At 38.8% G+C, this 27738-nt stretch overlaps 1 protein-coding gene across 1 annotated transcript in view; it reads right to left on the bottom strand.

Moving 5' to 3' along the window:
* Positions 1-27738, bottom strand: part of BTBD8 (BTB (POZ) domain containing 8) — a 59605-nt gene that overhangs the window by 23313 nt on the left and 8554 nt on the right. Inside the window, exons 3-4 of the mRNA XM_011973517.1 lie at positions 14529-14725; positions 9790-9907 (exon numbers count right to left, since the gene is read on the bottom strand). Coding sequence (XP_011828907.1) covers positions 9790-9907; positions 14529-14725 — 315 coding nt within the window. The remainder of the gene's footprint in view (positions 1-9789; positions 9908-14528; positions 14726-27738) is intronic.

Below are 27738 nucleotides of genomic sequence, written 5' to 3'. Positions count from 1 at the left end.
TCTAGATGCACCCTAACAAAATTCAAAAAGAAGCTTTATAAACGTGAAGTTGATCCACAATAACTTAAATGCCTGCTAAAAAAAAACTTCAATAATCTTTTTCAAGAAAAACAATAAAATTCAAACATTCAAAAACATAATATTTATGATGTCTGGCATTTGATCAAAAACGTACTAGGTAATGTGAAGAAGCAGTAAATTGTGAACATTAAAAGGGGGGAAAAATCAGTCAATATTATCAGACCCAGAAATGACACAGAAGATGGAGTTAGCAGACAAAGCATTTTAGGGCTGAGTGTGGTGGCTCACACCTGTAATCCCAGCAATTTGGGAGGCTGGGGCAAAAGGATTCCCTGAGGCCAGGAGTTCAAGACCAGTCTGAGCAATAATGCGAGAACCCACATCTACAAAAAAAATTTTTAAATTAGCTGAGTATGATGGCAAGTGCCTGTAGTCCCAACTACTCAGGAGGCTGAGGCCAGGGAATCACTTGAGCCCAGGAGTCCAACGTTACAGAAGCTATGACCATATCACTGCACTCAGCCTGGGCAACAGAGAGGGATCCAAAAAAAAAAAAAGTACAATGGTAGACTTATTGTACTCAAACACATTAATAACTACATTATTATAAATAGTCAAATACTATTAATGTCTACTCCAATTAAAAGGAGATTATGAGACTGGATAACAAAAGCAAGATACAACTATTTGCTATCTACAAGAAATTAATTTAAAATCCATTTTAAATATAAAGACAAAGTTTAGAAGTAAAAGGATATAAAAAGAATACCATATAAACACTAATCATAAGAAAGCTCGAGTGGTGATATTAACCAAAGTAAACTTCATAACAAGTGACATTACCTGGGGTAAAAAGCAGTATTTCAAAATAAAAAGGATTCAATTCATTATGAAGAAATAACAATCCCAGATGTGTATGTACCAAATAATAGAGCTTCAAAATACATGAAGCAAAAACTGACAGAACTAAGAAGAGAAACAAATTTACAATGATACTTAGAGACTTCTAATTAACAGGATAGATAGACAAAAGTTCAGCTAAGGAAACATAAAACTTGAGCAACACTATCAACTAATTTTCATTTATACAACACTCCACCACAGGACAACAGAACACATACTCTTTTTAACTACATGTGGAACATTCACTAACACAGACCATATTCTGGGCCATCGAACAAGTCTCAATAAATTTAAACAAAACTAAAATAATATAAAATATGTTCTATGACCACAATGGAATTAAACTAGAAATCAATAATGGAGAATTATCTGGAAAATTCCCAAAGAGTTGGAAATTAAACATACTTCTAGACAATCCATGGGTAAAGAAGAAATCAAAAGAAAAATTAGAAAATACATTTATTTGAGTGAAAATACAATATATCAAAATTTGCAGGCTGCAGCTAAACAGTGCTTAGAAGGAAATGTTTAGCTTTTAAATGCTTATTGCAGAAAAGGAAAAAGGTTTCATATTAATGATCTCGAATTCCACCTTAAGAAAGTATAAACAGCAGCATAAATTAAACCTAAAGTAAGCAAAAGGAAGAGAAAAAGTGACAGAACCTTGCCCTCTCCTTCTTCCGTTCTTGGGCAGCACCAGCCATGTCCCTGAGACATCATGGTAAAAATGAAGCCCAGAGTAAATGGAATTGGCTGTATTGGGTGCCTCGTAATCAGGGCTGCTTTTAACTCTAGCAAAGTAGATACTGTTACCATCAACGACCCCTTCATTGACTTCAACTACATGGTCTACATGTTCTAGTATGATTCCACCCATGGCAAGTTCCATGGCATCATCAAGGCTGAAAACAGGAAGCTTGTCATCAATGGAAACCCCATCACCATCTTCCAGGAGTGAGATCCCACCAAAATCAAACAGGATGATGCTGGTGCTGATTATGTTATGGAGTCCACTGGCATCTTCACTATCATGGAGAAGGCTGGGGCTCACTTAGAGGGTGGAGCCAAAAGGGTTATCGTCTTTGTCCCTTCTGCCGATGCCCCCATGTTTGTGATGGGCATGAACCATGAGAAGTATAAAAACCTCAAGATCATCAGCAACGTCTCCTGTACCACCAACTGCTTAGCTCCCTGGTCAAGGTCATCCATAACAACTCTGGCATCATGGGAGGAATCAGGATCACAGTCCATGCCATCACTGCCATCCAGAAGACTGTGGATGGCCCCTCTGGGAAACTGTGGTGTGATGGCTATGGGGCTCTCCAGAACATCATCCCTGCACCAGTAGAGATCTACTGGTTATGAACCTGGCCTGCTTTCTTGAGAAACCAGCTAAATATGATGACGTCAAGGTAGTAAAGCAACATCAGAGGGGGCCCTCAAGGGCATCTGGGGCTACAATGAGCACCAGATTGTCTCCTCCAACTTTAACAGTGACACCCACTCTTCCACCTTCAGTGCTGGGGCTGGCATTATCCTCAATGACCACTTTATCAAGCTCATTTCCAGGCATGACAATGAATTTGGCTACAGCAACAGGGTGGTGCACCTCATGGTCCACATGGCCTCCAAAGAGTAAGAGCCTCCGGACCACCAGCCCCAGTAAGAGCATGAGACGAAGAGAGAAGCGTTCAGTTGCTGGGGAGTCCCTACCACACTCAGTCCCCCACCACACTGAGAATCTCCCCTTCTCACAGTTTGTACACCAGACCCCCTGAAGGAGGGATCTCAGGGACCCTGACAATCAAATGAATACTTAATGCACTAAGTCGGCTATATAGTTTTTATTTTTCAATAAAAGAGGACAAAGATAGTGACCTCAGAGTATGGTTGAGCCTATTTGAACAGATAAAAAAAAAAATTCTGGCCGGGCGCGGTGGCTCACGCCTGTAATCCCAGCACTTTGGGAGGCCGAGATGGGCGGATCACGAGGTCAGGAGATCGAGACCATCCTGGCTAACACAGTGAAACCCCGTCTGTACTAAAAAATACAAAAAACTAGCCGGGCGAGGTGGCGGGCGCCTGTAGTCCCAGCTACTCGGGAGGCTGAGGTAGGAGAATGGCGTAAACCTGGGAGACGGAGCTTGCAGTGAGCTGAGATTCGGCCACTGCACTCCAGCCCGGGCGACAGAGCAAGACTCCCTCTCAAAAAAAAAAAAAAAAAAAAAAACATTATATGTGTTATATGTGCTGCCGATAAAAAATTTTTAGTCTGTAATTCTTTCCTTAAAAATGGAAAGCCAGATTTTAAAAACTTTTTTAAATTATAAAAACAATATGTTTGTAATAAACTTCAATACAGAATTGGATAAAGTGAAAATTTTAAGTTCTCACCCTGCTTCCTTGTTTACTTCAATTCCATGATCTAAAAAAAACCACTTTTAGCAGTTTATTGGATATCTGTCAGGCCTTTTTTCCATGGCAATCTTTTCTATCACACTGTTGAATATTGATATATAACCCATTTAAGCCTCAGTACTTCATTCATTTCTTTATGAATCCCAATCTCAGCACCATAATACCTAGCAAACAATAAATTTTTTTTAACATTTCTTACTTCATCTGACTATGCCTAGTGGTAAAGAAATATAAATATATATATAGCATGTCATGATTTATATGTGTGGTAGTCATGAGAATATACCCCTCTAATCTTTTTTTTTTTGAGACAGAGTCTCACTCTGTCATCCAGGCTGGAGTGCAGTGGCACAATCTCAAGTCACTGCAACCTCTGTCTCCTAGATTCAAGCGATTCTCCTGCCTTAGCCTCCCGAGCAACTGGGACTACAGGCATGTCACCATGCCCGGTTAATTTTTTGTATTTTTAGTAGAGACGGGGTTTCACCAAGTTAGCCAGGATGGTCTCGATCTCGGACCTCGTGATCCACCCACCTCGTGATCCGCCTCCCAAAGTGCTGCGATTACAGGTCCGGGCCTACCCCTCTAATCTTTGACTGCGTAATGACCGACAGCTTCAGCTGCAGCACTCTGAAATTTATTCCACCTGGGTCACAAGGCCATCTTCTCAGAAGCTATTTCCCGACAATGACTGAGCCTAGCAAGGATAATAAGGCAGGGCTAGCCCTAGAAAACAGGTGCTTCTCTGATGGGTGCCTTTGGCATGGGAACTTTAATGGCCTTGCCCAACTTTTCTTAGGACTCCACTGCAGTCTAAGATGCTTCTATCTAACTTCCTTCTCTTTCTCCTTCACTTAGAGTCAAATCAGCATTGCAGTCTAGCAGCTCTGTTTTCTCTGGCTTTCTATGTTCTCTCACATGCATTTAGCCTAATACATTTATTGAAAGTCTAATCCCATCTTTGTGTCTACTCAGAAGACTTGAACACAGCATGTCAGCCATTTCCATTTTAGTAAAATTAGGAGCATCTGAGGCTTAAACAATTACCCTGACCTTAAAACAGAAACTTAGAAAACATTCCTACTTAATTAGGACAGATGCCTCAGGTTAAAAAATAATGCTGTAGATGGTATGGTGTATTAAAAATCTTTGCCAAATTGTTTATTTTCCATCATGCCAAAAACTATTTTCTCCTTTTGATTAAGTTTAATTTCAACTATTAACGCTGCTTCTGGCTCTATCAAGATGCCCTAATTTCCACCTTGCTGCTGCTTTAGTACACTGCTATTCAATACTTCCCAATGTTAGCTGAACTACATTCACTACTCCAGGCAGAATAATGGCCTGGATTATGCAGAGAAGCTCTAGAGAAGGAAATTTTAGTAGGACTAATTTTTAAAGTATTCTTACTCCAAGAATGTATTTATTTATTTATTTGCTTTAATTCCACATAACTGAGTAAGAGTTAAATCCAGAGTCACGAATCTAAATTTTTGGAGTAATCACTATTGTCCATGTCACTTCTTAGCAAATACTTCAGAGAACATAACTTTGTGAAAGCAAAGTTAACCATCTCTTGGGAATTTTGTGACATCCATTGACTACAGCTTTCATAGGACTGGCCTTTTCTGAAGTTAAGTGCCGTGGATACCCTATTATCCAACACAATTTGGAGTAATAGTCGTTTAGTTAATTGAAAAAATGAGGAATTAAGAAAGCTATTTCTGTATACTATAATTTTATTCTATCTAACTTAAGAAGAAATATGCATTTAATTCACACATCTTTTATCATAAGCCCCATCTTTTTTTTTTTTTTTTTAACATGGGTTCACTGATATAAACGTCATTCTCACAAAAACAATACACATATACACTATGATATCTAGTTTTTAAATTTTTTTTGAGACAGGGTCTTGTTCTGTTCCCAAAGCTGGAATGCAATGGCACTCACTGGCTCATTGCAACCTCAAACCCCTAGGCTCAAATGATCTTCCCACCTCAGCCACCCAATTAGCAGAGACTACATGGTGCACACCACCATGCCCAGCTAAATTTTTCTGTAGAGATGGGGTTTTGCTTTGTTGCTTAGGCTGGCCTCAAACTCCCTGGTTCAAGTGCTCTTCTCATCTCAGCCTCCTAGAGTGCTGGGATAACAGGTGTGAGCCACTGCACCTGGCCACAACAGCAATTTTTAAAGTGCCTTTCCCTTATTTAATCCTTATTTAATCCTCCCAAAGCACTCACCCGAGTTTTCACTGGAACAATAACTTTTCTCTTTCGTATTTTATGTATCACTGACTTATATTCATTGTCATCAAAAAAATAAATTCAAGTGGCATAAGCAGGTTTGGGAACAAACCCAAGTGACTCTTGAAAGGCATTTTAGACTTGCAGGTCCCTGTGGCATTACTTGTCTCTGCTTTTTTGTTGCCTCATACAAAAACAGGCCACTTAACCACATTTAGGCCACAGTTTGCCCCCTGATATAAGGCAAGCTAGAACAGGCAACATATGTGCCAGTCTTACAGATATCTATTACATACTTATAGCAACTAACACTTACTTTTGAAAGCTTACAATGTGCCAGGTACTATGCTAAGTGCTTCATGTGCATTATATGATTCAATCTTCACAGCTATCCCATGCTATAATTTCTACTACTATTTCTTTTACAGATAAAGATATTGAAACTTGGAGAGATTAAGTAACTTCCCAACAATTAATAAGTGGTAGAATTTTCAAAATAAGTGGTGGAATCATAATCTAAATACAAAAAGACCAACTTCTTAATTACTAAATCATACCACTTCTGAGAAAACTTTTAGCTTTTTCAAGGACATACAGAACAATGATCTTAGGACACAGTGCCAATTTACTAAATATTCAGAGAGATATTAAAGGAAGATTTGACATCTTAACCAAATGAATGAATGTCTAATGGTATATTATCAGGCACTGATAAGAAAGGTATTCTGGAAGATATACCAGATTTTGAGTGTCACAAGGCTAAAGTTAGAAATGACGGGGCCAGGCACAGTGGCTCACACATATAATACTAGCACTTTGGGAGGCTGAGGCGGGTGGATCACTTGAGGTCAGGAGTTTGAGACCAGCCTGGCCAACATGGTGAAATCCTGTCTCTACTAAAAAATACAAAAATTAGCCAAGGTTGGTGGCGTGTGCCTGTAATCCCAGCTACTTGGGAGGGTGAGACATGAGAATCGCTTGAACCCAGGGGGCAGAGGTTGCAGTGAGCCGAGATTACGCCACTGCACTCCAGCCTGGGCAAAAGAGCAAAACTTTGTCTTAGGGAAAAAAAAAAAGAATGACTGCTCTTTTTCAATGAGGCAGCATAAGAGAATTTTAATTACGGAACACAGAAGTGCAACAAATTATCTTAAAAATGTAACATTAAACTTCTTTCATAAAACATTAAAATAATAAATTACACTACAAAATGGCAAGTCAGCAGCCAGGTGCGGTGGCTCACGCCTATAATGCCAGCACTTTGGGGGCCGAGGCAGGCAGATCACAAGGTCAGGAAATCAAGACCATCCTGGCAAACACAGTGAAACCCCGTCTCTACCAAAAAATACAAAAAATTAGCCGGGCGTGGTGGCGGGCGCCTGTAGTCCCCGGTACTTGGGAGGCTGAGGCAGGAGAATGGTGTAAACCCAGGAGGTGGAGCTTGCAGTGACCAGAGATCACGCCACTGCACTCCAGCCTGGGCAACAGAGCGAGACTCTATCTTAAAAAAAAAAAAAAAAAAAGGGAAGTCAGCAATGCAGTGACTCAGGCAGATACTTAGAAGTAGACTGAAGGTGACAGGAATAAATACAAGCAGAAAGAAATGTACAATATCCAGATGGTATTCATATGGTAATTGAGAGCATCTGGGGCAGGAAGATAATGTTACAGAGGTCCACAACAAGGGGTAATGTGCAGTAGTATCCCAGGATACAATATTCAGAAAAGTAGTAACATAACTGACTAATGGAATCCATGAAGGCTAATCAGGTAGTAAGCCCATTGAGTGCTCAGTAACAACTGTAATTTAATTCTCACAATCACATTATGAGATGGAGACTGTTATAACCCCCATCTCTGATAAGGATGCTGAAACGCAGAATGAATGGTTAAATGACTTACCCAAATTCACACAGCTAATAATGGTGGACATGAAATTAAAACCCATGCAGATTGTCCCTACAGTCCACACACTCTTAACCACTCTGTTACAAATGATTTCTTTGGCTTAGTTGTGCCACCACAAGCAAGTGACTGGCATCAGACTGTCTTTCAGCATACAAAGTGTTCCAGGGATTGGGCTGAGGATCATGGTAAAGAATGGACAGAGCAGCTGGAGAGACTACCTTGGAAGAACTGTTACCGAGGAAGTAACTTGACCATGAGAGAAAGATTAGCTTAATAGAAGACCATAACAATTTGGGTACATTAAACTAGCAAACTAAGGTTTTAAAAATGTTGATACCTAAACTGAATAAAATTCCAGTCATAAATCCTGGTCCTTTGTAAGTACTTGTATTGATCTTTTAATATATAAGTATGTATAATTAAAAAATTAAAGCAGCCATATTACAAAAGGATTTTTAGCCACACCACTAGAAGAATGCTGACAATGATCATCTAGAACAAGTAACTGAGAAAGTTCCAATGTTGGGCTTTAGATGAATATGTATTCTCTGAACTACTGACACAATATTCCTTAAACTGCATAATAAAATTAGTATGTACTATAAACAGAAAGATGTTTGAGTCTGGACTAGGAAGGTAACCTTATAATTTAGAATTTGCTATTCTAACTTACATAAGGGCAAGAAAAAAGTAGGAAAACTTATTGTCTTTCTAGTTAATATGAATTTTTTTTTTATTGCTAGATGAAAAAAATAAACCAGAAATTGAGCAAGAGCTGTCCTGGAATACAAACCTAATATTCTAGGTCCAGCTCCTAAAACACAGTCCTGTTAGTTCATTGTCAGGCAGTACACAGGGAGAGGCCAAATATAGGCACTGTTTGAGGACATATTGCAAATGGTCACAGGGTCCTGCCTTCCCTGTATGACGGCAATAGCTTTAGGGCTCTGTAACTTTGGTAGGATGCCCACACGGTCTCATGAAAAACCTGGACACAAAATAAAATTAATTTTTAAAATAAAATTGTGTTGGTCAGAAAAAAAAATGAAAACAAGATGGAGAGACACACAACCACACCCACACCATGATTTAGGAAATATACCCATGAGATGGAAAATATAATGATCAATCTAGATTATATTCTGAATTTTGCAATATTTAATGCAGATTTCACAAGAATTAGGAAAATGCGTATATGTATATTTACAAAGTACATATTCCCATAGAGAAAAGTTAAATTTTGAATAGTAAATAGTTCAGACTAGCAATCCTTGGATTGTATTGCTGTCAACTAGCAAAACCAGTGTGATTTCTAAGAGTACAAATATTACCACTATTTGGCTTGCTGGATTACAGTAACCTAAACCCACTGCTAATTTCATTAAGGGCTGTGCACCCCTGAACCTAGAAGATTACCACTTGCCACTGCAAATACTCTGGTTCTTCCTCTTCAGAAGCACCAGAATAACTTCTTATCAACATTCTATTTGAAACACAAAGAGAAGGAGGAAGAACTGTCTGGGTTCCTAAGTTTTCTGGTTCAGATTCTAGTCTATAGTGAGACCCAGCTGTACTTCTTTCCCTTGAGTTCCAAAAGATAATATGTATTTCTTATTAAATTTTTTTCTGCTTTTAAGCAGATTTTAGTTACTTGCAATCAAAGAGCCTGACTAAAACAGGCAACCGGCTTTAATTTGAAATCTAAATGCCTGGAATGTTTAAGCAACCCAATTCTGAAGCAGAACAATGGTTTTTAAAAAGTACATTGAAATATTAAACCTCCTAATCAATGCTATTCATGAGCATCATCTATTTTGAAACACGGAATCTGAGCCAAAATGCATTCAGAGAAAATACATGTCATTCATGTAGAAATAATACTTCTCAATACTATAATGCCTATAAAATTAAAAACTGCATTTAACTACATTTTCTGTGACAGTGGCTTTCAAATCTATTTTAGGCAGCAGAACATTTTCTTCTAATAAAATCTTAGGTTCATGCCCAAACATAGATGAGATCTGCTCTGGCAGAAACATATACATGCACATGTCTGGGTGGGCCCACGTGTGCATGTGTGAAAACCTGCAGAAAACCTTGCCTGATGGTCAACCTCTTCCCCTGTTCGACTCCCCCCTGAGGAACCACAGTGGAATCCCTTTGGCCTTCATGGAACCCCTGTGGCCTGTGTGAAAATCAAAGCTCGAAAACCACCGTGCTGGAAAGAGACAGCTGCCCTTCCACACTCTACAGTCACAACCAAGACAGCAAATTAGTCGTGTCTATTTACCTGTGAGCTTTAAAACGTTTTCCATCAACAAAAATATCAATATCTGGGCAACAAGGTTTCACATAAAGCTTCAATAAATCTTCTCCTAATTCAGATGCAGGCTCCAAGTCATAATTATCTTTAAAAAAGAAAAACAAGACTAAAAAATAGTTTAATACTACAAACATCCAAAAATTGTTTTCTATTATTACCAAGAGGTTTCCCACATAATTATCTCAATTAGTTGGAATATGTAAGTAGTAAATTAAAAATAAAACAAAAAGGTTAAATCATCTAGACTTTCTCCTTTGAAATATATTTCTACTTACATGTAAATATAGATAGAGTCATGCATTGCTTAATAACAGTCATGCATCCCTTAATGACAGTTCTGAGAAATACGTTGTTAGCTGATTTCATTCCTGTGTGAACATCACAGAGTGTATTTACACAAACCTAGACGATATAGCCTATTACACACATAGGCCATATGGTATAGCCCACTGCTCCTAGGCTATAAACCTGCACCGCATGTTACTGCAATGAATAGTGTTGGCAACTGTAACACAATGGTAAGTAGTTGTGTATGTAAGCATAGAAAAGGTAGAGTAAAAATCCGGTATCATAATCTTATAAAACCTTTGTCATATATGTGGTCCATTGTTGACCAAAATGTCATTATGCAGCACATGACTGTATACTTTTAAATATACATATTTAAATATAGGTAGTATTATCACAGAATTATACACCAAAAATGAAGCCTCTTCATGAACATCTTTTTCTAATTTTTAATTAGAATTAATTACTTCTTAATTAGAATTTAGAAAAATTTCTAATCTCTATGTTTCTTCTTGTGGGTCTCTAGGTTACTATGACCTGTGTTATCAGGCTAACAACGATATTGGATTATCTTTAAAAAATTTTATTTTATTTTTTAGAGACAGAGTCTTGCTCTGTCACTCAGGCTGGAGTGCAGTGGCATGAACATAGCTTACTATAGCTTCAAAATCCTGGGCTCAAGCAATTCAATCCTCCCACCCTAGCCTCACAAGTAGCTGGGACTACAGGTATACGCCACCATACTCAGCTAATTTTATGTTTTATAGATAGAGAGTCTCCTTATGTTGCCCAGGCTGGTCACAAACTTGGATACCTTTTGAAATCAGATCATTCTACAGTAAACTACGGTCCTTAATCACCATCATTCCCTGAACAGACTATGACCAATTTGACTCAAATATTATTGAACTCTCTATCTTGCCTAAATTTTTATTTGATTAATTTTGATCAGTTTGGTTTGTAGGAGCCCCTATAAAGGAGCACACTTTTTTTTTTTTTTTTTTTTTTTTGAGACGGAGTCTCGCTCTGTCACCCAGGCTGGAGTGCAGTGGCGCGATCTTAGCTCACTGAAAGCTTTGCCTCCTGGGTTCACGCCATTCTCCTGCCTCAGCCTCCCAAGTAGCTGGGACTACAGGCACGTGCCACCACGCCAGGCTAATTTTTTTTTGTATTTTTAGTAGAGATGGGGTTTCACTGTGTTAGCCAGGATGGTCTCAATCTCCTGACCTCGTGATCCACCCGCCTTAGCCTCCCAAAGTGCTGGGATTAAAGGCGTGAGCCACCGCGCCTGGCAGTACACTTTTGTCTTTTGGTATTAGCCTCCTGATAGTCATAATAGTAGCATCCCTGGCATACCATATCCTCTCAGGAGTCTTAAATATTTGTATGCCGCCATCCATCGTGCATTAAATGGTCTTAACTTTGACTAAAACAGCAAGAATGTAAAGAATCATTTAACTGACCTGACATGGAGACCAGTAGGTTCTACTCTGAGACCAAACGAGTCCATTATGATGGTATCAAGAGACTGGCATCAATGCCCAAGGTTTTGGTCGATCTCACAATCAAGAGACTAATCCAAAGGCAGAAATTGTTAACTTAAATTTGAACTAAGGCTGCCTCCATACTTTGAGTTCCTACTTAAGGAACTGCAACCTTAGTATGTAAACAAACTAAAACCTAACCTAACTTAGGAGTGTTTATTTTTGGTAATAGATAGCTAGATCTCAGCCAATTATAAGAAGCCGAGCTTTGCCCAATCACAAGCAGCCAACTGATCTGACCATGTCCAAATAAGGCAAACACTTAGCTATAACCAATCAAGTCATTTCTGTACTTTACTTCCATGTTCTGTTTATACATACTCACTGGCCAGTTGTAGAGCAGAGTTCTCTGAACCTCTTCTGGTTCTGAGTGCTGCATGATTCATGAATTGTTCTTTGTTCAAATAAACTCAGGTTTATTTTATCTAACGTTTTTCTTTTAACAACTGTTTATCATAACTTTGCTTGTCAACAAACTTTGGCCAGTAGATCTGGTGAAGATCAGTCACTGGTGACAGAGTCCCACAAGTTGAATTTGGGACAGGTTACTTTTGAGATATTTAAGATGTATTTTGGCTGGGCACAGTGGCTCATGCCTATAATCCCAGCACTTTAGGAGGCTGAGGTGGGTGGATTGCCTGAGCTCAGGAGTTCAAGACCAGCCTGGGCAGCGCAGGGAAACCTCATCTCTACTAAAAATACAAAATATTAGCCAGACGTGGTGGTCACCCCTGTGGGCCCAGTTACTCGAGAGGCTGAGGTGGGAGGATCACTTGGGCCTGGGAGGTAGAGGTTGCAGTGAGCTGAGATCATGACGCTGTACTCTTGCTTGGGTGACAGAGTGAGACCCCATCTCATTAAAAACAATAAAGATTTAAAAAATAAAAAAATAAGGTAGACTTTAACAGATATGTTTAGTCAGTGACTGGCTATGAAGCTCAAAAAAATTACAGAATACCATTTATTTAAGGGGCAGAAAGATGATAGATCAGTAAAAAAGACTGAGAATTGGCCAAGAAAGAAAATCAGGAAAGCATGGTGTCACAGAAAACAGAAGTTTCAAGGAGGGCAGCATTAACAGTATGAAAGGCTGCAAAAAGGTTTATAAGATGTAGACAAAAAAAATGTCTGCTAAGCTGGCAACTAGGAGGTTACTGGTGAACGTGGGGATTTTCCATGGAGTGATGGAGAAAAGAGTCAAAAGGCAGAGGCTCTTTTCACTTAAACTCGTAACTTATTTGGCCACTTTAAAGGGTTGCCATAGAGCCGCAGCAGAGCTTTAGACTAGAGTAAGAAAACTGGATTTCAAATATCAGCTCTGTCAATCGCTGTGTGTGACCTCAGGAAAGTCTCTTATGCTCTCTGAGTCTTAGAGTCCTATCTGGGTCTTATTGATAAAATCAGTCTGTAACACTTCCTAGGGTTTTATGAGACGAAATTAAATAAAGCATATGAATGATCTACCGCAAGGCCTAGAATGTCTATTCATTCACTCATAAATAGATATGTTGACTGTAATATAACAGGAATCTAACCAGGATAAATCAGATGAGTAATTGTTGCTTTACACACCAGTAATAAGATCCTTTAGCCCAACAAATGTTTTCAAATACAATCAATTCTGCTCTAACACTTTTTTTGAAAAAATGAGTTTGATCCAATACAATTCATGTATTAGGGAACATTTTGAGCATAACATAAATTTTGCATTTGCTTAGGTGCAAAATTCAGATGAGAAACACTAAGTTAATGCAGAAAGCTGCACTCAGTTGAACTGAGCCATGCACACACACACGCACACCCAAATACCAGATACCTCAGTTTACTGCATGTGTTATAAGACACACCCATCTATATCTGGTTTTATAAATTCCCATCTGACTTCAGATAACCAACTATTGGGAGACACTTTTCTATGAATATTTTTATGTTTCAGCATGGTCTGATCTGTCTGAGCAGAGCACCAGTAAACTTGGTTAAAGGATGATTAAACAGCAAACATGCCTTGGAAACTAGAGATATGTATTACTTCAGAAACATTGAGAAACCTTCCTCCTCTGGAAGTCATTTCCTTATATTACAGGGTAAGGAAACTACCTTCTCCTCCCCTCCCAAAGATTTACCTTCCAAAGAAAGGTCTTTCTGTCTCTAGAGAAGAAAATGGGAAGATCTGCCAGCAACCTGTGAAAGCTTAAAGTTTCCTAATTTTGGTGTTCCTCTTCTGTGGTGCAATCCCACTGCATGGGCTGGGTAACATCAGGCCCTCACTGCAGTGCCTCACAGAGTTTAGGAGCTGAGAACTGGCACTAAGATGCTCTGCAAGTGATAAATGGTCTGTTCTCTGATCCAGGGACCTCAGGTTTTCTGTCAGAACCTCTCTCTATGCATGCATCCCTCCTTAATATTCTCTTTCCATAAATCTGCAATAACTCACAAGCTACAACCCTTCTGAAATCCACTTCGACAAGCAAACTTCCGGCCTTTTTCATGGTAAAATGCCATATGTATTATAGTATTTATGTACTTCTTAACCATTTAATATTCATAAAACTAGGCTACCATTTTTATTAGGGTATTAAACAGAACTGACTCTGCTAAAGCTTCTTTATTGCCATAGATTATAATAAGGACAATAACACAGAGGCATAGTGGCTAAAAGGAGAATTGTGAGTTACGTATGGATTTATTCATAATAAGCCTATCTCCAATTACTTGGGAAAAACTGAGAGTTAACGGTACTAGTGTTTTCAATTCTCCATGCTTATTAAAAAAAAAAATCAGTAAAGTATATCTTTGAAGTACGCTTTTCTCTAACTGTATCAGAATACAATTATTTTCACGGCTATAAATAAAACTCCATAAAAAATACCTCACCATTGGAAATGAAATCGTCATCTCTGTCACTGATATCCTCTGGAATTTCATGCTTCTGAAGAGAAAAATCAGATGAGTTTTTACACTGTGGAAAACTGATGTCAAGTTGCTTTTGTGATATCCCAGTCTCCACTATCTTTTTCCTAAGAATTTCCTCTTCATAGTTTTTTATGTTTCTGTTTGATGAATATATAATCCTAAAAGACAAAATATAAAATATTAATTAAATAACATTGGTGATTCTTAAAAAGAAAGAATGCTAGTTTCCTTAGTGTGCCACTTTCATATATAATATTAAACCTTCTTAATTTGGACTAACTGAAGAAAGGTCAATCTAAAACAGCAGAATCCGGCTGGGCATGGCGGCTCATACCCGTAATCCCAGCAATTTGGGAGGCCAAGGTGGGCAGACCACTTGAGGTCAGGAGTTCGAGACCAGCCTAGCTAACATTTTTTTAGTTTCTACTAAAAAAATACAAAAATTAGCTGAGCATGGTGGCAGGTGCCTGTAAACTACTTGGGAGGCTAAGACATGAGAATCGCTTGAACCCAGGAGGCAGAGGTTGCAGTGAGCTGTGAGAGGTTGTATGCCACTGCACTCCAGTCGGGGCAACAGAGTAAAACTCTGTCTCAAAAATAAGTAATTAAAAATAAAAAATAAACAGCAGAAACTTTGAAAAGTAGTCTATAAAAATGTTAAATGTTAAAAAGTAATAGATAATGCCAAAAAATTGAACTCGTAGCTGCCGTTGGCTGCCCACATTGACTGCCACCTCATCCCTGGAACCTATGATGCCTCTGTTTCCCCTTGGGGGAGGTTCCCCGGGTCCTGTTGGGGCAGTGAGCACTGTGTCTGTGGGAGCTGTCATGGATATTTCAGGAGCTGTCTTCTTCCGTGCGAATTCTGTCATGCTTCAGTAAAATTATTCCAGAGATTTGCTTGGAAGGCATTGCTTTTACCGAGATGGCATAAATGGCTAAGGTTCAGCAACCATCAATGGTCAAGTATCCATGCACGTGGCCTGAGTTGATCCCTGTGCCCTTCAGAGCTTGGGATATGAGACTGAAAATGACAACGCAGAATATTCCTGACAGAGAACTATCCTGTGATGTAGAAACAACTCAGGATTAGAAGACTAAACATCGTATGTTCTCACTCATAAATGGGAGCTAAGCTATGAGGATGCAAAAGCATAAGAATGATACAATGGACATTGGGGATTGGTGGGGGAAAGGGTGGAAGGAGGGTGAGGGATAAAAGACTACAAATTGGGTACAGTGTATACTGCTCGGGTGATGGGTCCACCCAAATCTCAGAAATTACCACTAAAGAACTTATTAATGTAACCAAACACCACCTGTTCCCCCACAAACCTATGGAAATAAATAAAAACAAAAAATAATGCCAGCCAGGCACGATGGCTCACGCCTGTAATCCCAGTACTTTGGGAGGCCGAGGTGAGCGAATCACGAGGTAAGGAGTTTGAGACCAGTCTGACCAACATGGTGAAACCCCGTCTCTACTAAAAATACAAAAAATTAGCCGGGCGTGGGTTGCCTGTAATCCCAGCTACTTGGGAGGCTGAGTCAGGAGAATCACTTGAACCCAGGAGGCAGAGCTTGCAGTGAGCCGAGATCATGCCACTGTACTCCAGCCCAGGTGACAGTGAGACTCCGTCTCAAAAATAATAATAATAATGCCAAAGAAAGTAGATAATCTAGATGAAATGGACAATTCCAAGAAAGACACAAACTACCAAACCTGACTCAAGAAGAAACGGTATCTGAGTAGACCTATTAACAAGTAAAGGGATTGAAATAGTAATCAAAATCTTCCTGCAAAGAAAAAAAACAGAACCAGATAGCTTGACTGGTAGATTCTACCAAATGTTTAATAATTAACATCAATCCTTCACACATTTTTCCAAAAACACAGGAGAGGAAGGAACACTTCCCAACTCATTCTATGAGGCCAGTATTACTAATACAAAGGCGGACAAAGGCACCACAAGGAAAGAAAAACATAGTCCAACATTCCTTATTAGTGTAAATAAAAAAAACCCTCAACAAAATAATTTTAAACTGAATCCAGCAGCACATAAAAAGGATTATATACCATGACAAAAAGATTTATCTCAGGAATTCAGAAAATTAATGTTATACACCATACCAGCAAAATAAAGGACAAAAACCACATGATCACTTCAACCAAAGCAGAAAAATCATTTGACAAAGTCCAACACGCTGTCATGATAAAACATTCAACAAACTAGGAATAAAAGAGAATGTCCTCAACTTGATAAAGGACATCCATGAAAAACCCACAGTTGACATCATACTTTAATGGTAACTGAAAGCTTTCTTCCTAAGCTCAGCAATGATGTCTGTTCTTAACACTTCTTTCAACATTTTATAGGAGGTTTTAGCCAGGACAATTAGGCAAGAAAAATAAATAAAAGGTATCTACATGGTAAAGAAATAAGTAAAGCTATCTTTATTTATAGATGACAAATTTGTATACACAAAACCCTTGGAAATCCACAAAAAAACCACTAAACAAGTTTAGCAAGGTTGCAGGAGGATACAGGATCAACATGTAAAAATCAATTATGTTTTTATATACTAGCAATGAACAATCAAAAATGAAATTAGAAAATAATTCCATTTACAATAATATTCTAAAAAATAAAATAGCAGGAATATATTTAACAAAAGAAGTATAAGACATTCATTGAAACCTACAAAACAATGTCGAAAGCAACTAAATAAATGGAAACACATTTCGTGTTCATGGATTAGACGACTTAATATCGTTAAGACAGTAGTACTTTCTGAACTGACCTACAGATTAAATGTAATCCCTATTAAAATTCTAGCTGACTTTTTTCTGGGTTTTTTTTTTTTAATTTTTTTGCAGAAATTGACAAGCCAATCCTCAAATTCAAATTGAAATACAAGGGGCCCGGAATAGCCAAAACAATCTTGCAAAGAACAAAGTTGGTGGATTCACACTTCTCAATTTTCTAAGCTTCCTACAAAGCTACAGTAATCAAGACTGTGTGGTACTAGCATAAGAACGGTGGACACGTAGATCAGTAGAATAGAACTGAGTCTAGAACACACATTTATGGGCAACTAATTTTTGACAAGAGTGTCCAGGCAATAATACAATGGGAAAACAACAATCTCCCCCATAAATGGTGCTGAGACAACAGAACATCCAAATGCAAAAGAATGAAGTTAGACCCTAACCTCATACCACGTACAAAAATTAACTCAGAATAGATCAAAGACCTAAATGGAAAAGCTAAAAGTACAAAACTGTTATAAGTAAATATAAGCATAAATCTTCATGACCTTGGTGTCTCAGACATATCAAAAGCATAGTGACTAAAGGAAAGATAAAGTGGAAATGACACAAATTAAAGATGTTTGATTTCCAGAATACCCTAAAAGAGAACCCACAGAATGAGAGAAAACTTCTGCAAATCATGTCTGATAAGAGTCTAGTATTCCAGTATATACACAGAACTCTTAAAGCACAATAAAGAGAACCCAATTTTAAAATGGGCAAAGGATGTGATTAGTTTTCTAAAGAATATATAAAAATAACTGATAAGTATACAAAAATTGCTCAAGATCATTAGCTATCATGGGAATGCAAATGATTAGCTATCATGGGAATGCAAATGAAAACAATAAGATGCCAGTTTACATCCACTAGGGTAGGTACAGTTTTTTTTAAAAAAAGAGGTAACATGTTGAGAATATGGAGAAATTGGAAATTTTGTACATGCTGGTGGTAATGTAAAATGGTACTGTCATTTTGGAAAAGAGTCTGTCAGTTCCTGAAAAGGTTACTATATGACCCAGTAATTACACTCCTAGGTATATAAGAGACTTGAAAATGTATGTTCACACAAAAAATTTATACATAAATGTTCATAGCGGATTTATTCATAACAGCCAAAAAGTTGAAATAACCCAAAAGCCTATCATCTGATAACTGGGTAAACAAAATATAGTATATCCATATGTAGGGGAAAATAGGTAACATAGCAGGCCTGACTGCTATAACTTGAAAGATTTCGTTATAAGCTTGGCCCTTGGCTGATATCTGGAAACATGGATTTGGGCAGTATTCTTAGCATTCTCTAAATGTAAAGGTGGCTCACTCTGTCTAAACCATTTATGCAAGCAATAGTTTATGCTGAACACAGACTTTCCTCCTGGGAGTCTGGAATTGGGGTACACATTGGGCGGAAGTGCCTACGTTACCAATTCCCAATAAAAAACCCTGGGCATTGAGCTTCTAATGAGTGTCTCTTGTTGGCAACATTTCAGAAGCATTGTCACAACTCATTGCGGGGAAAATTAGGCACGTCCTCTGTGATCCCACTGGGAGAAGACCCTTAGAAACTTATGCCTTGATTTTCATGAACTTTGCCCCACGCGGCTTTTCCCTTTGCTTCCTTTCTCTGTAGTAAATCATAGCCTTTAGCATGACTATACACTGAGTACTGAGTCCTCTCAGCAAATCATCAAACCTGAGGATGATCCTATGACCCCGATTTATCATATAATAAAATGTTCAGCCATAAAGGGAATAAAGTATTGATACATGCCACAACATAGATGAACTGTGAAAATATCATGTTGAGTTTAGAAAGCCAGACGTAAAAGGCCATATATTGTATAATTCCATTTATATGAAATGACCAGAATAGGCAAATCCTTAAAGACAGAAAGTAGGTTGTTCGCCAGTGGCTGGGTGAAGGAGGAAATAGGGGTGGCTGCTAATGGCTATGGGGCTTCTTTCTGGGATGATGAAGATATTCTGGAATTAGTGACGCTGGTGGCACAACATTGTGAATATATTAAAACCACTGACTCATACACTTTAGAATGGTCAGTTTTATAGTATGTGAATATTATATCCATTTAAAAAAAAGAGTAGATGGGAGGAAAGGAATTGGTGAGGGTGTGATAGATAATTCTTGAGGAGCTTTGATGTGAAAAGGAGCAGAGCATTAGGGTATTAGCTGGTGGAGTATTAGCTGAAAGCGAAAGCAGGTTAGAAAGAGTAATTTTTTAGGTAGGGGAGAAAATACCATGCTTAGGTGAGGAGATCTAAGACAGAAGAAATTTTCTGTGGAAAGATGAAAACTGCTGCAACAATGTCCCTGACTAGGTGAAAAGGAATAGGATGAGATCTGGTGGACAAATAGAGGATTTGATTTTAGAAGCACTGACAGTTCATCAGTAATAACAGGGAGGAAAATAAAGCATATAGGTACAAATGCGAATATGTGCATACATATGAAAGAAGTTTGTAAAAGTTCTCACTGCTTTGACTTTCTCAGTGAAATAGAAAGCAGGTCATCAAAAGTGAGAATGAAGAGGAACGGCTGAAGGTTCAGAAAAGAGGAAGTATAAAATGATACTCCAAGAAAGTGGGAACTCCAACAGGACTAGGGAAATATAGGTGATTGGCCACACACTATGGCTCATACCTGTAATCTCAGCACTTTGGGAGGATAAGGTGGGAGGGCTGCTTAAGCCCAGGAATTCTAGACTAGCCTGGGCAACACAGTAAGACCCCATCTCTACAAAAAATAGAAAAATTAGCCGGGTGTGGTGGCATGCACCTGTAGTCCCAGCTACTCAGGAGGATCACTTGAGTGCAGGCATTCAAGGTTACAGTGAGCTATGATTGCACCACCACACTCCAGCCTAAGCAACAGAATGAAATGCCATCTCTAAAAAAAAAAAAAAAAAAAGAGGAAATACAGGTGATTGCATGTAGTATGACTAACAGCACTAAGTGCCTACTGGTGGTTAGCATGACTGTGTGTTTTTCCAGCCACATTCAGCTGTGTGAATGTAGAAGTGGGGAGGTCAGAGTTGAATGTAAGATTTGGAGTTTTGACATACAAATCAAATTCAAAGGGAACAACAGAGTTGAAATTGTATGCAAAGGGAGTAATACAGTGATAGTGGAAGGCATTTAAGCTGAGTAAGGAGGGAAATGAGGACGTAAGAGGATAAAAGAAAATTTAAATGTAGGCTGAGCTTGATGTTTCATGCCTGTAATTCCAGCACTTTGGGAGGCTGAGGCGGGTGGGTCACTTGAGGTCAGGAGTTCGAGACCAGCCTGGCCAACATGGTAAAACCCTGTCTCTACTGAAAACACAAAATTAGTTTGGCACGGTGATGGACGCCTGTAATCCCAGCTATTTGTGAGACTGAGGCACAAGAATTGCCTAAGTCTTGGAGGCAGAGGTTGCAGTGAGCCAAGATCACGCCACTGCCCACCAGCCTGGGTGACAGAACAAGCCTTTATCTCAGGAAAAAAAAAAAAAAAAGTAGTATGATTAACTATACCAGGACCTGCAATTAATGAATTTAAGTCCTAAAGGGAATAAGCTAGAAAGACAGGAGGTAGAAGTTAGAGAGTAAGATTCTTAGAATCAAGATGATGGGGGGCTGCAGTTATTGATAACAGCACTATTTAGGATTTGACATGGCAGTGAGTAGTTGAGGTAGAATGGATAACAAGATTACTGGAAGACAGGAATTGCAGGCGCTGAGAGGCCATGTTACTGGAAACATCATCTATATAGCAATTGCAATTACTAAAACATATGCTTAGGAAAATTGACAATAGTAGCTAAAATCTTTATGGAAGGAGGACTGAACTGGTGGTCTGTAGATGACTGTCCTATGGTATAGACTAGTAAAATGAGATTCAATGATAGGGGAGTAAGAAGGAAGGAAACAATGACATTCGTGAGTGTTTAAAATGTACCAGAATTTTGGTGTTATTCAGGTATAGTGAGGCCAACAGATCAGGAGACAATTGCCATTGAAAAGATAATTTGTTAGTTATAATTTACAAGAGGAGGGGGCACACCATGCAGGGCCACACAGGGAAGCAACAGGGTTGGTCAGAAGGAGCAAGGGGAAAGCATGGACAAAAGCCTTTATTGGAGTTTTCAAGTAAGCAACTGAACAGGATCAGGACTGGATTGTTTGAATAACGTTGGCTGGCTCTGGCCTACAGGAGTGATCCCTACTTGTCTGGTACTTGGCTATAGGGAGATTAGGGGGAAAGAATATTATCTCCTGGAATATAAGAAGCAGATAGAGAATGTGGATATACGGGTGGATATATAGGTGGGTCCCTGTACTTAGGATTGGCTGGTTCACAGGCAAGTCATTTACTATATCTAGGAATTAGCGAACCCTGGAAGGGGCAGTCTTTTCCCCCAACCCCATCAGCAAGACCCCAGATACCAGAAAGAAAATACAACAAGGAAGACACCTATTCCAACCACTGTCAATCCTTGTAGTATAAGGAATGTGGGAGAGACAATGGCCACCGCCAGAGAAAGCTTGCAGAGGAAATGATTTCCTTTGTTCTGTGCTGTTTTACATACTTACCTGATTGAGACTTTATCCTGGCATCTTGTCCAGCTCTTGATGTTAAACTAAACATTCAAAGGTCCTCCCTCTTTTCTTTACCTTTCACATGCATACACACTCTCACAACAATAACCAGGTTAGTCTTCTTGGGAAATCAAAGATTTTTATGATCCTGAATTGAACTTTAATCATGAGGTCATAAAGCAAGCACAACTTTCCACTGACAATCATTTGAGCTATATCTGAAGTCACTGCATATAAAACAACTTTTCAAAGGCTGTATTTCACACTCTAACTCAAGTGCACAAAGTGCACACCAAAAGGCTACAATAAGTGGTACCATAAAAGACTATTTCAAGATCTTTATCCATGACTTAAAAAGAAAGGATGTGAACTGAAGAGACTTACAAGGACTGAATTTCACAAAGCAAAAATTCAAGAAATTATTTTATCAGAATTTTCACTAGAAGAAATTTTCATGTCAACATTTTCCATTGTACTCCCTTCCTTTTGCCTTCTTTTCATACAGACAAATGTCAAAGCAATCTGCTTTGAAAGCAAAAAAAGGGTACATCACAAGTGCTTTCTATGTGCAAGACACTACATGAGGCACCAATGGAGATGTGCACATCAATGAGACGATCTAATCTCAAGGGGCTTACATAATCACAGACACACACGACTAACCTAATACAAAACAGAATATGATTAAGTGCTTAAAATAGAGCACTGTGAAGTGCTATGAAGCACACAGCCAGCTACTCCAACTACGTTCTTTGAAATGAGAAAACTGAGGCTAAAAAACAGTAAAACAAGATAATGCACAGCCAGAAGGCAGATCTGTCTTACTGCCAAGTCCAGTGCTTCCTCCACTCTCCCATACTGGGTCTAATTCAATCTTTTCCAATCACTTTCAATGATAACAAATAAAGGATATCATTGATGTAATGTCTCCCTTTCTCTAATGTATAAAAATCTGATCTATGCCAAGGATCTTCTTTTAAACATACACTCAACAGCTGAAGAAGTGTATAATTTCATAGCACCTGCTATTATGAATAATGCAATAATCATGAGCTCAAAAAGCAAGCACAACTTTCCACTGAATCATTTGAGCCATATCTGCAGTCACTACCTATAAAACAATTTTATTCAGTGCTTACCATATGCCCAGGTCACTGTGCTAAGTGCTTTATAACCATCACATTTAACCATCACAACACCACTATAAGTATTATTAATGTGCCCATTTTTCAGATGAGGAAACTAATGGTAAGTGATTAGTCTAAGTTCACACAGAAGTGGTAGAACTGGCTTCACCACAAAGCTTGTTCTTATAACAATTCTCTATTACCTACTAGGAGAAAAAAGTGTACACTTTAAAATTGATATTTTGGCTGGGTGCGGTGGCTCACACCTGTAACCCCAGCACTATGGGAGGCCAAGGTGGGCAGATCACCTGAGGTTGGGAGTTCGAGACCAACCTGACCAACATGGAGAAACCCCGTCTCTACTAAAAATACAAAATTAGCCAGGCATGGTGGCACATGCCTATAATCCCAGCTACTTAAGAGGCTGAGGCTGGAGAATCGCTTGACCCGGGAGGTGAAGGCTGCAGTGAGCCGAGATCATGCCATTGCACCCTAGCCTGGGCAACAAGAGTGGAACTCCTGTCTCAAAAAAACAAAACAAAACAAAAATTGGTATTTCAAACTCAATGATGAGCATATAACCTGTACTGAAAAATGAAAATGATTTTCTACGTTGTACTTAAAGTATCTGCTTAAATTATAGTATATTATTTTAATGAACACAGGTAGCCGAAGTTAGGCAATTTTCCATTTATGCTTTCCATAGGAGCTTCACACACGAAACAGAAACAATAAAGAAAAAAGTCATTAAAGCAACTGCTAAAGCATAAAATGAATAAGCCAATCACATAAATACACTTAAAATATAATTATCCAAAGATAATTTTCTATACTAATGTAAATGTCATTTTGATTATAGGCAAAAACCACGTCAGCAAATAACTAAAAGACTGGCATCTAAAAAATTTCTGGGATATAAGGACAGATATCCCAGAAGTTTTTTAGACATATAAAAGATACATAAGGACATAAAAACACAAAAATCCAACTGACTTCTCATAAAAGTCAAAACAGATAAGTGGCACTGGCATTAAGGACAGACATACAAACTGGTGGAATAGAACTGAGAAACCAGAAATAAACCCTCACATTTATGGGTGAATTAACTTAGGCTGCCATAATGAAATACCATAGACTGAGTAGCTTAAACAACAGAAATGTATTTCCCAGTTTTTGGAGGCTAGAAGACCAAGATGAAGTGCCAGTATGTTGGGTTCTAGTAAGGGCTCCCTGGCTTCCAGACACCATTGCCTCACTGTGTCCTTGGATGGCAGGGATAGAGTAAGTATGCACACAAGCTCTCTGGAGCCTCTTCTTTTTTATTGTTCTTTTTTTTTTTTTTTTTTGGAGACGGTCTCACTCTGAGGCCCAGGCTCGTGCAGTGGCCTGATCTCAGCTCACTACTCTGCCTCTGGGCTCAAGTGATCCTCCCACCTCAGCCTCCTGAGTAGCCAAGACTATTAGCTGCACACCATCACATCCAGCTAATATTTTGTATTTTTGGTAAAGATTGAGTTTTGCCATGTTGCCCAGGCTGGTCTCAAACCCCTGGACTCAAGTGATCCACCCACCTCTGCCCCCGCAAAGTGCTGGGACTACAGGCATGAGTCACTGTACCCACCCTGAGTCTTCTTATACAGGCACTAATCCTCATGAAGACCCCACCTTCATGAACTCATCTCAACCTATCTCCCAAAGGCCCGATCTCCATCTGCTATCACACTGAGGGCTAAGGCTTCAACATATAAATTTTGGGTGGAGACAACTGCAGTCGACAGCAATGGGCAACTGATTTTCAGTAAGTGTCTAGACAATCTGAGGAAAAGAAGGGAGAGGAGGAGGAAAAATTGGTGCTGTGACAACTGCATATCTGCATACAAAAGAATGAAGCTAGACCCCTTCCTTACATGATACATGGCAATTAACTCAAAATGGATCAAAGACCTACATGTAAGAGCTAAAAATATAAAAACATTAAATTCTTAGAAGAAAATATAGGAGTAACCTGGGCATCGTGGCACATGCCTGTAATCTCTGCTACTTGGGAGACTCACTTGGGCCCAGGAGTTAAGAGTCCAGCCTACGAAACACAGCAAAACCCTGTCTCAAAAAAATATATACACACACACACACATACACATACACACACACACACACACGAGTACATTAGTTCGTTCTCACACTGCTATCAAGAACTACCTGAGACAGCGTAATTTATAATGAAAAGAGGTTTAATTGACTCCCGGTTCCCCAGGCTGTACAGGAAGGCATGGAAGCATAACAGGGGAGGCCTCATGAAACTTACAATCAAGGCAGAAGGCGAAGAAGAAGGAAGCACGTCTTACATGGCCAAGGAAGGAGGAAGAGCTCTAGAGAACAAGGAGGAGGTGCTACACACTTGTAAATAACCAGATCTCCTTAGAACTCACTATCACAAGAACGTCAAGGGGGAAATCCATCCCCATGATCCAATCACCTCCTACTAGGCCCCTCCTCCAACACTGGAGATCACAATTTGACATGAGATTTGGGTGGAGACACAAATCCAAACCATATTAATGAGTAAATCCTCAAGACTATGGATTAGGTAATGGTTTCTTAGCCATCACACCAAAAGCACAGCGACAAAAGAAAAATTACATAAGCTAGACTACATAATTTTTTTTTTTTTTTTGAGATGGAATCTTGCTCCGTCACCGAGGCTGGAGTGCAATGGTACAATCTCAGCTCACTGCAACCTCCACCTTCTGGGTTCGGGTGATTCTCCTGCCTCAGCTTCCCAAGTAGCTGGGATTACAGGCATGCATCACCATGCCCAGCTAACTTTTTCGTATTTTTAATGGAGACGGGGTTGCCGTCTGTTGGCCAGGCTGGTCTTGAACTCCTGACCTCAGGTGATCTGCCCACCTCAGCCTCCTAAAGTGCTGGGATTACAGGCATGAGCCACTGCACCTGGCCTGACTACATAAGAATTTAAAACTTTTGTGTCATAAATGATACCATCGTGAAAGTGAAAAGACAACCCAGAGAATAGGAGAAAATATTTATAAATCGTATTTGTGATAAGAGTCTAACATTACAGAATATATAAAGAACATTTAGAAGTCAATAATATAAAGAGAGCCCAATTTCAAAATGGGCAAAGGATGTAGATAGTTCTCCAAAGACATAAAAATGGCAAATAAGCATATGATAATATGCTCAACATCATGAGTCATCAGGGAAATACAAATGAAAACTATAATGAGATACCAGTTCACATCCACAAGGAGGGTAATAATAAAAAATACAGAAGATAATAACAAGTATGCTGAGGATGTGGAGAAACCGAAGCCCTCTTACATTGCTAGTGGGAATGTAAAATGTTATAGCCAGTTTGGAAAACGGTTTAGAAGTTCCTCAAAAGGTTAAACATGGTTACTATATATATGACCCAGCAATTCCACTCCTAGGTATATACTCAAGAAAAATAATAACATAGGTTCACAAAAAAATTTGTATATAAGTGTTATAGCAGCATTATTCATCATAGCCAAAAAGTACTAATAGAAACAATTTAAATGGCAACGAATGGATTAACAAAATGTGGAATAGCCGTACAATGAAATATTATGCAACAACAAAAAGAAATGAAGTACAAAATGAAGATTAATTTAAACTGGTTTCTCCCATTATTTAGCTGATGACAATTCTGAGTTAAAACATGAATCCCCAAGATGTTCTGTTCTAAAAAAACAATTTGACCAAATACAAGTTACTATGGTCTGAATGTTTGTGTCCCCCATCCCCAAAATTCATATGATGAAACTTAATCCCCAATGTGGTGGTATGAAGAGGTGGGACATTTGAGAGATGATTAGGTCATGAGGGCTCCATCCTCACGAATGAGATTAGTGCTCTTATAAAAAAGACCCAAGAAAGTTTGTTAATCCCTTTTGCCATGTGAGGACACAGAGAAGATGCTGTCTTCAAGTAACTAACCCTCACCAGGCACTGAATCTGCTGGCACCTTGATCTTGGACTTCCCAGGCTCCCGAACTGTGATCAATACGTTTCTGTTGTTCACCAATTACCCAGTCTAAGGTATTTTGTTATAGCAGCCCAAATGGACTAAGACATAAGCCATGAGAATAAAAACAGTTATGATGTTATATTTTTATAAATATACATAAAGTTTCATATACCAACAATACAGAAGTCAGTACGTAGCAATGGTTCTCAACAGGGGGCAATCAGAACCTCCAGAGGACATCTGGCAATGTCTGGAGATATTTCGGTCTCAACTAAACATCCTAAAATGCACAGCATTGTCCCCACAACAAATAATTATACAACCTGAAATGCCAATAGTGCCACTGCTGAGAAATCCTGGAATAGACTAATTCATTTAAATTACTACAGAGCACACCATTTCCCCTTTCTCAGGATCAGTCTTAGCTTAATGCTTAGCCTCTACCACTACTAAGCTTCTAATATTAACACTTAGCCTCTATTAACACTAATTACTAAGATAATTTGGAATTTAAGTGAATGGATTTTTCTTATCAGGTTACAAAATACATATGAAAATATATTAAATAAAAACACACATGTTAAAAATAAGCAATTACATATTAGACTTATATGAATAAAGA

The sequence above is a fragment of the Mandrillus leucophaeus genome, unplaced genomic scaffold, assembly GCF_000951045.1.
Source record: "Mandrillus leucophaeus isolate KB7577 unplaced genomic scaffold, Mleu.le_1.0 Scaffold1001, whole genome shotgun sequence".
In the NCBI taxonomy this organism is placed as follows: domain Eukaryota; kingdom Metazoa; phylum Chordata; class Mammalia; order Primates; family Cercopithecidae; genus Mandrillus; species Mandrillus leucophaeus.
The sequence above is the reverse complement of the archived record's forward strand: the minus strand, read 5'-3'. Positions and strand labels throughout refer to the sequence as shown.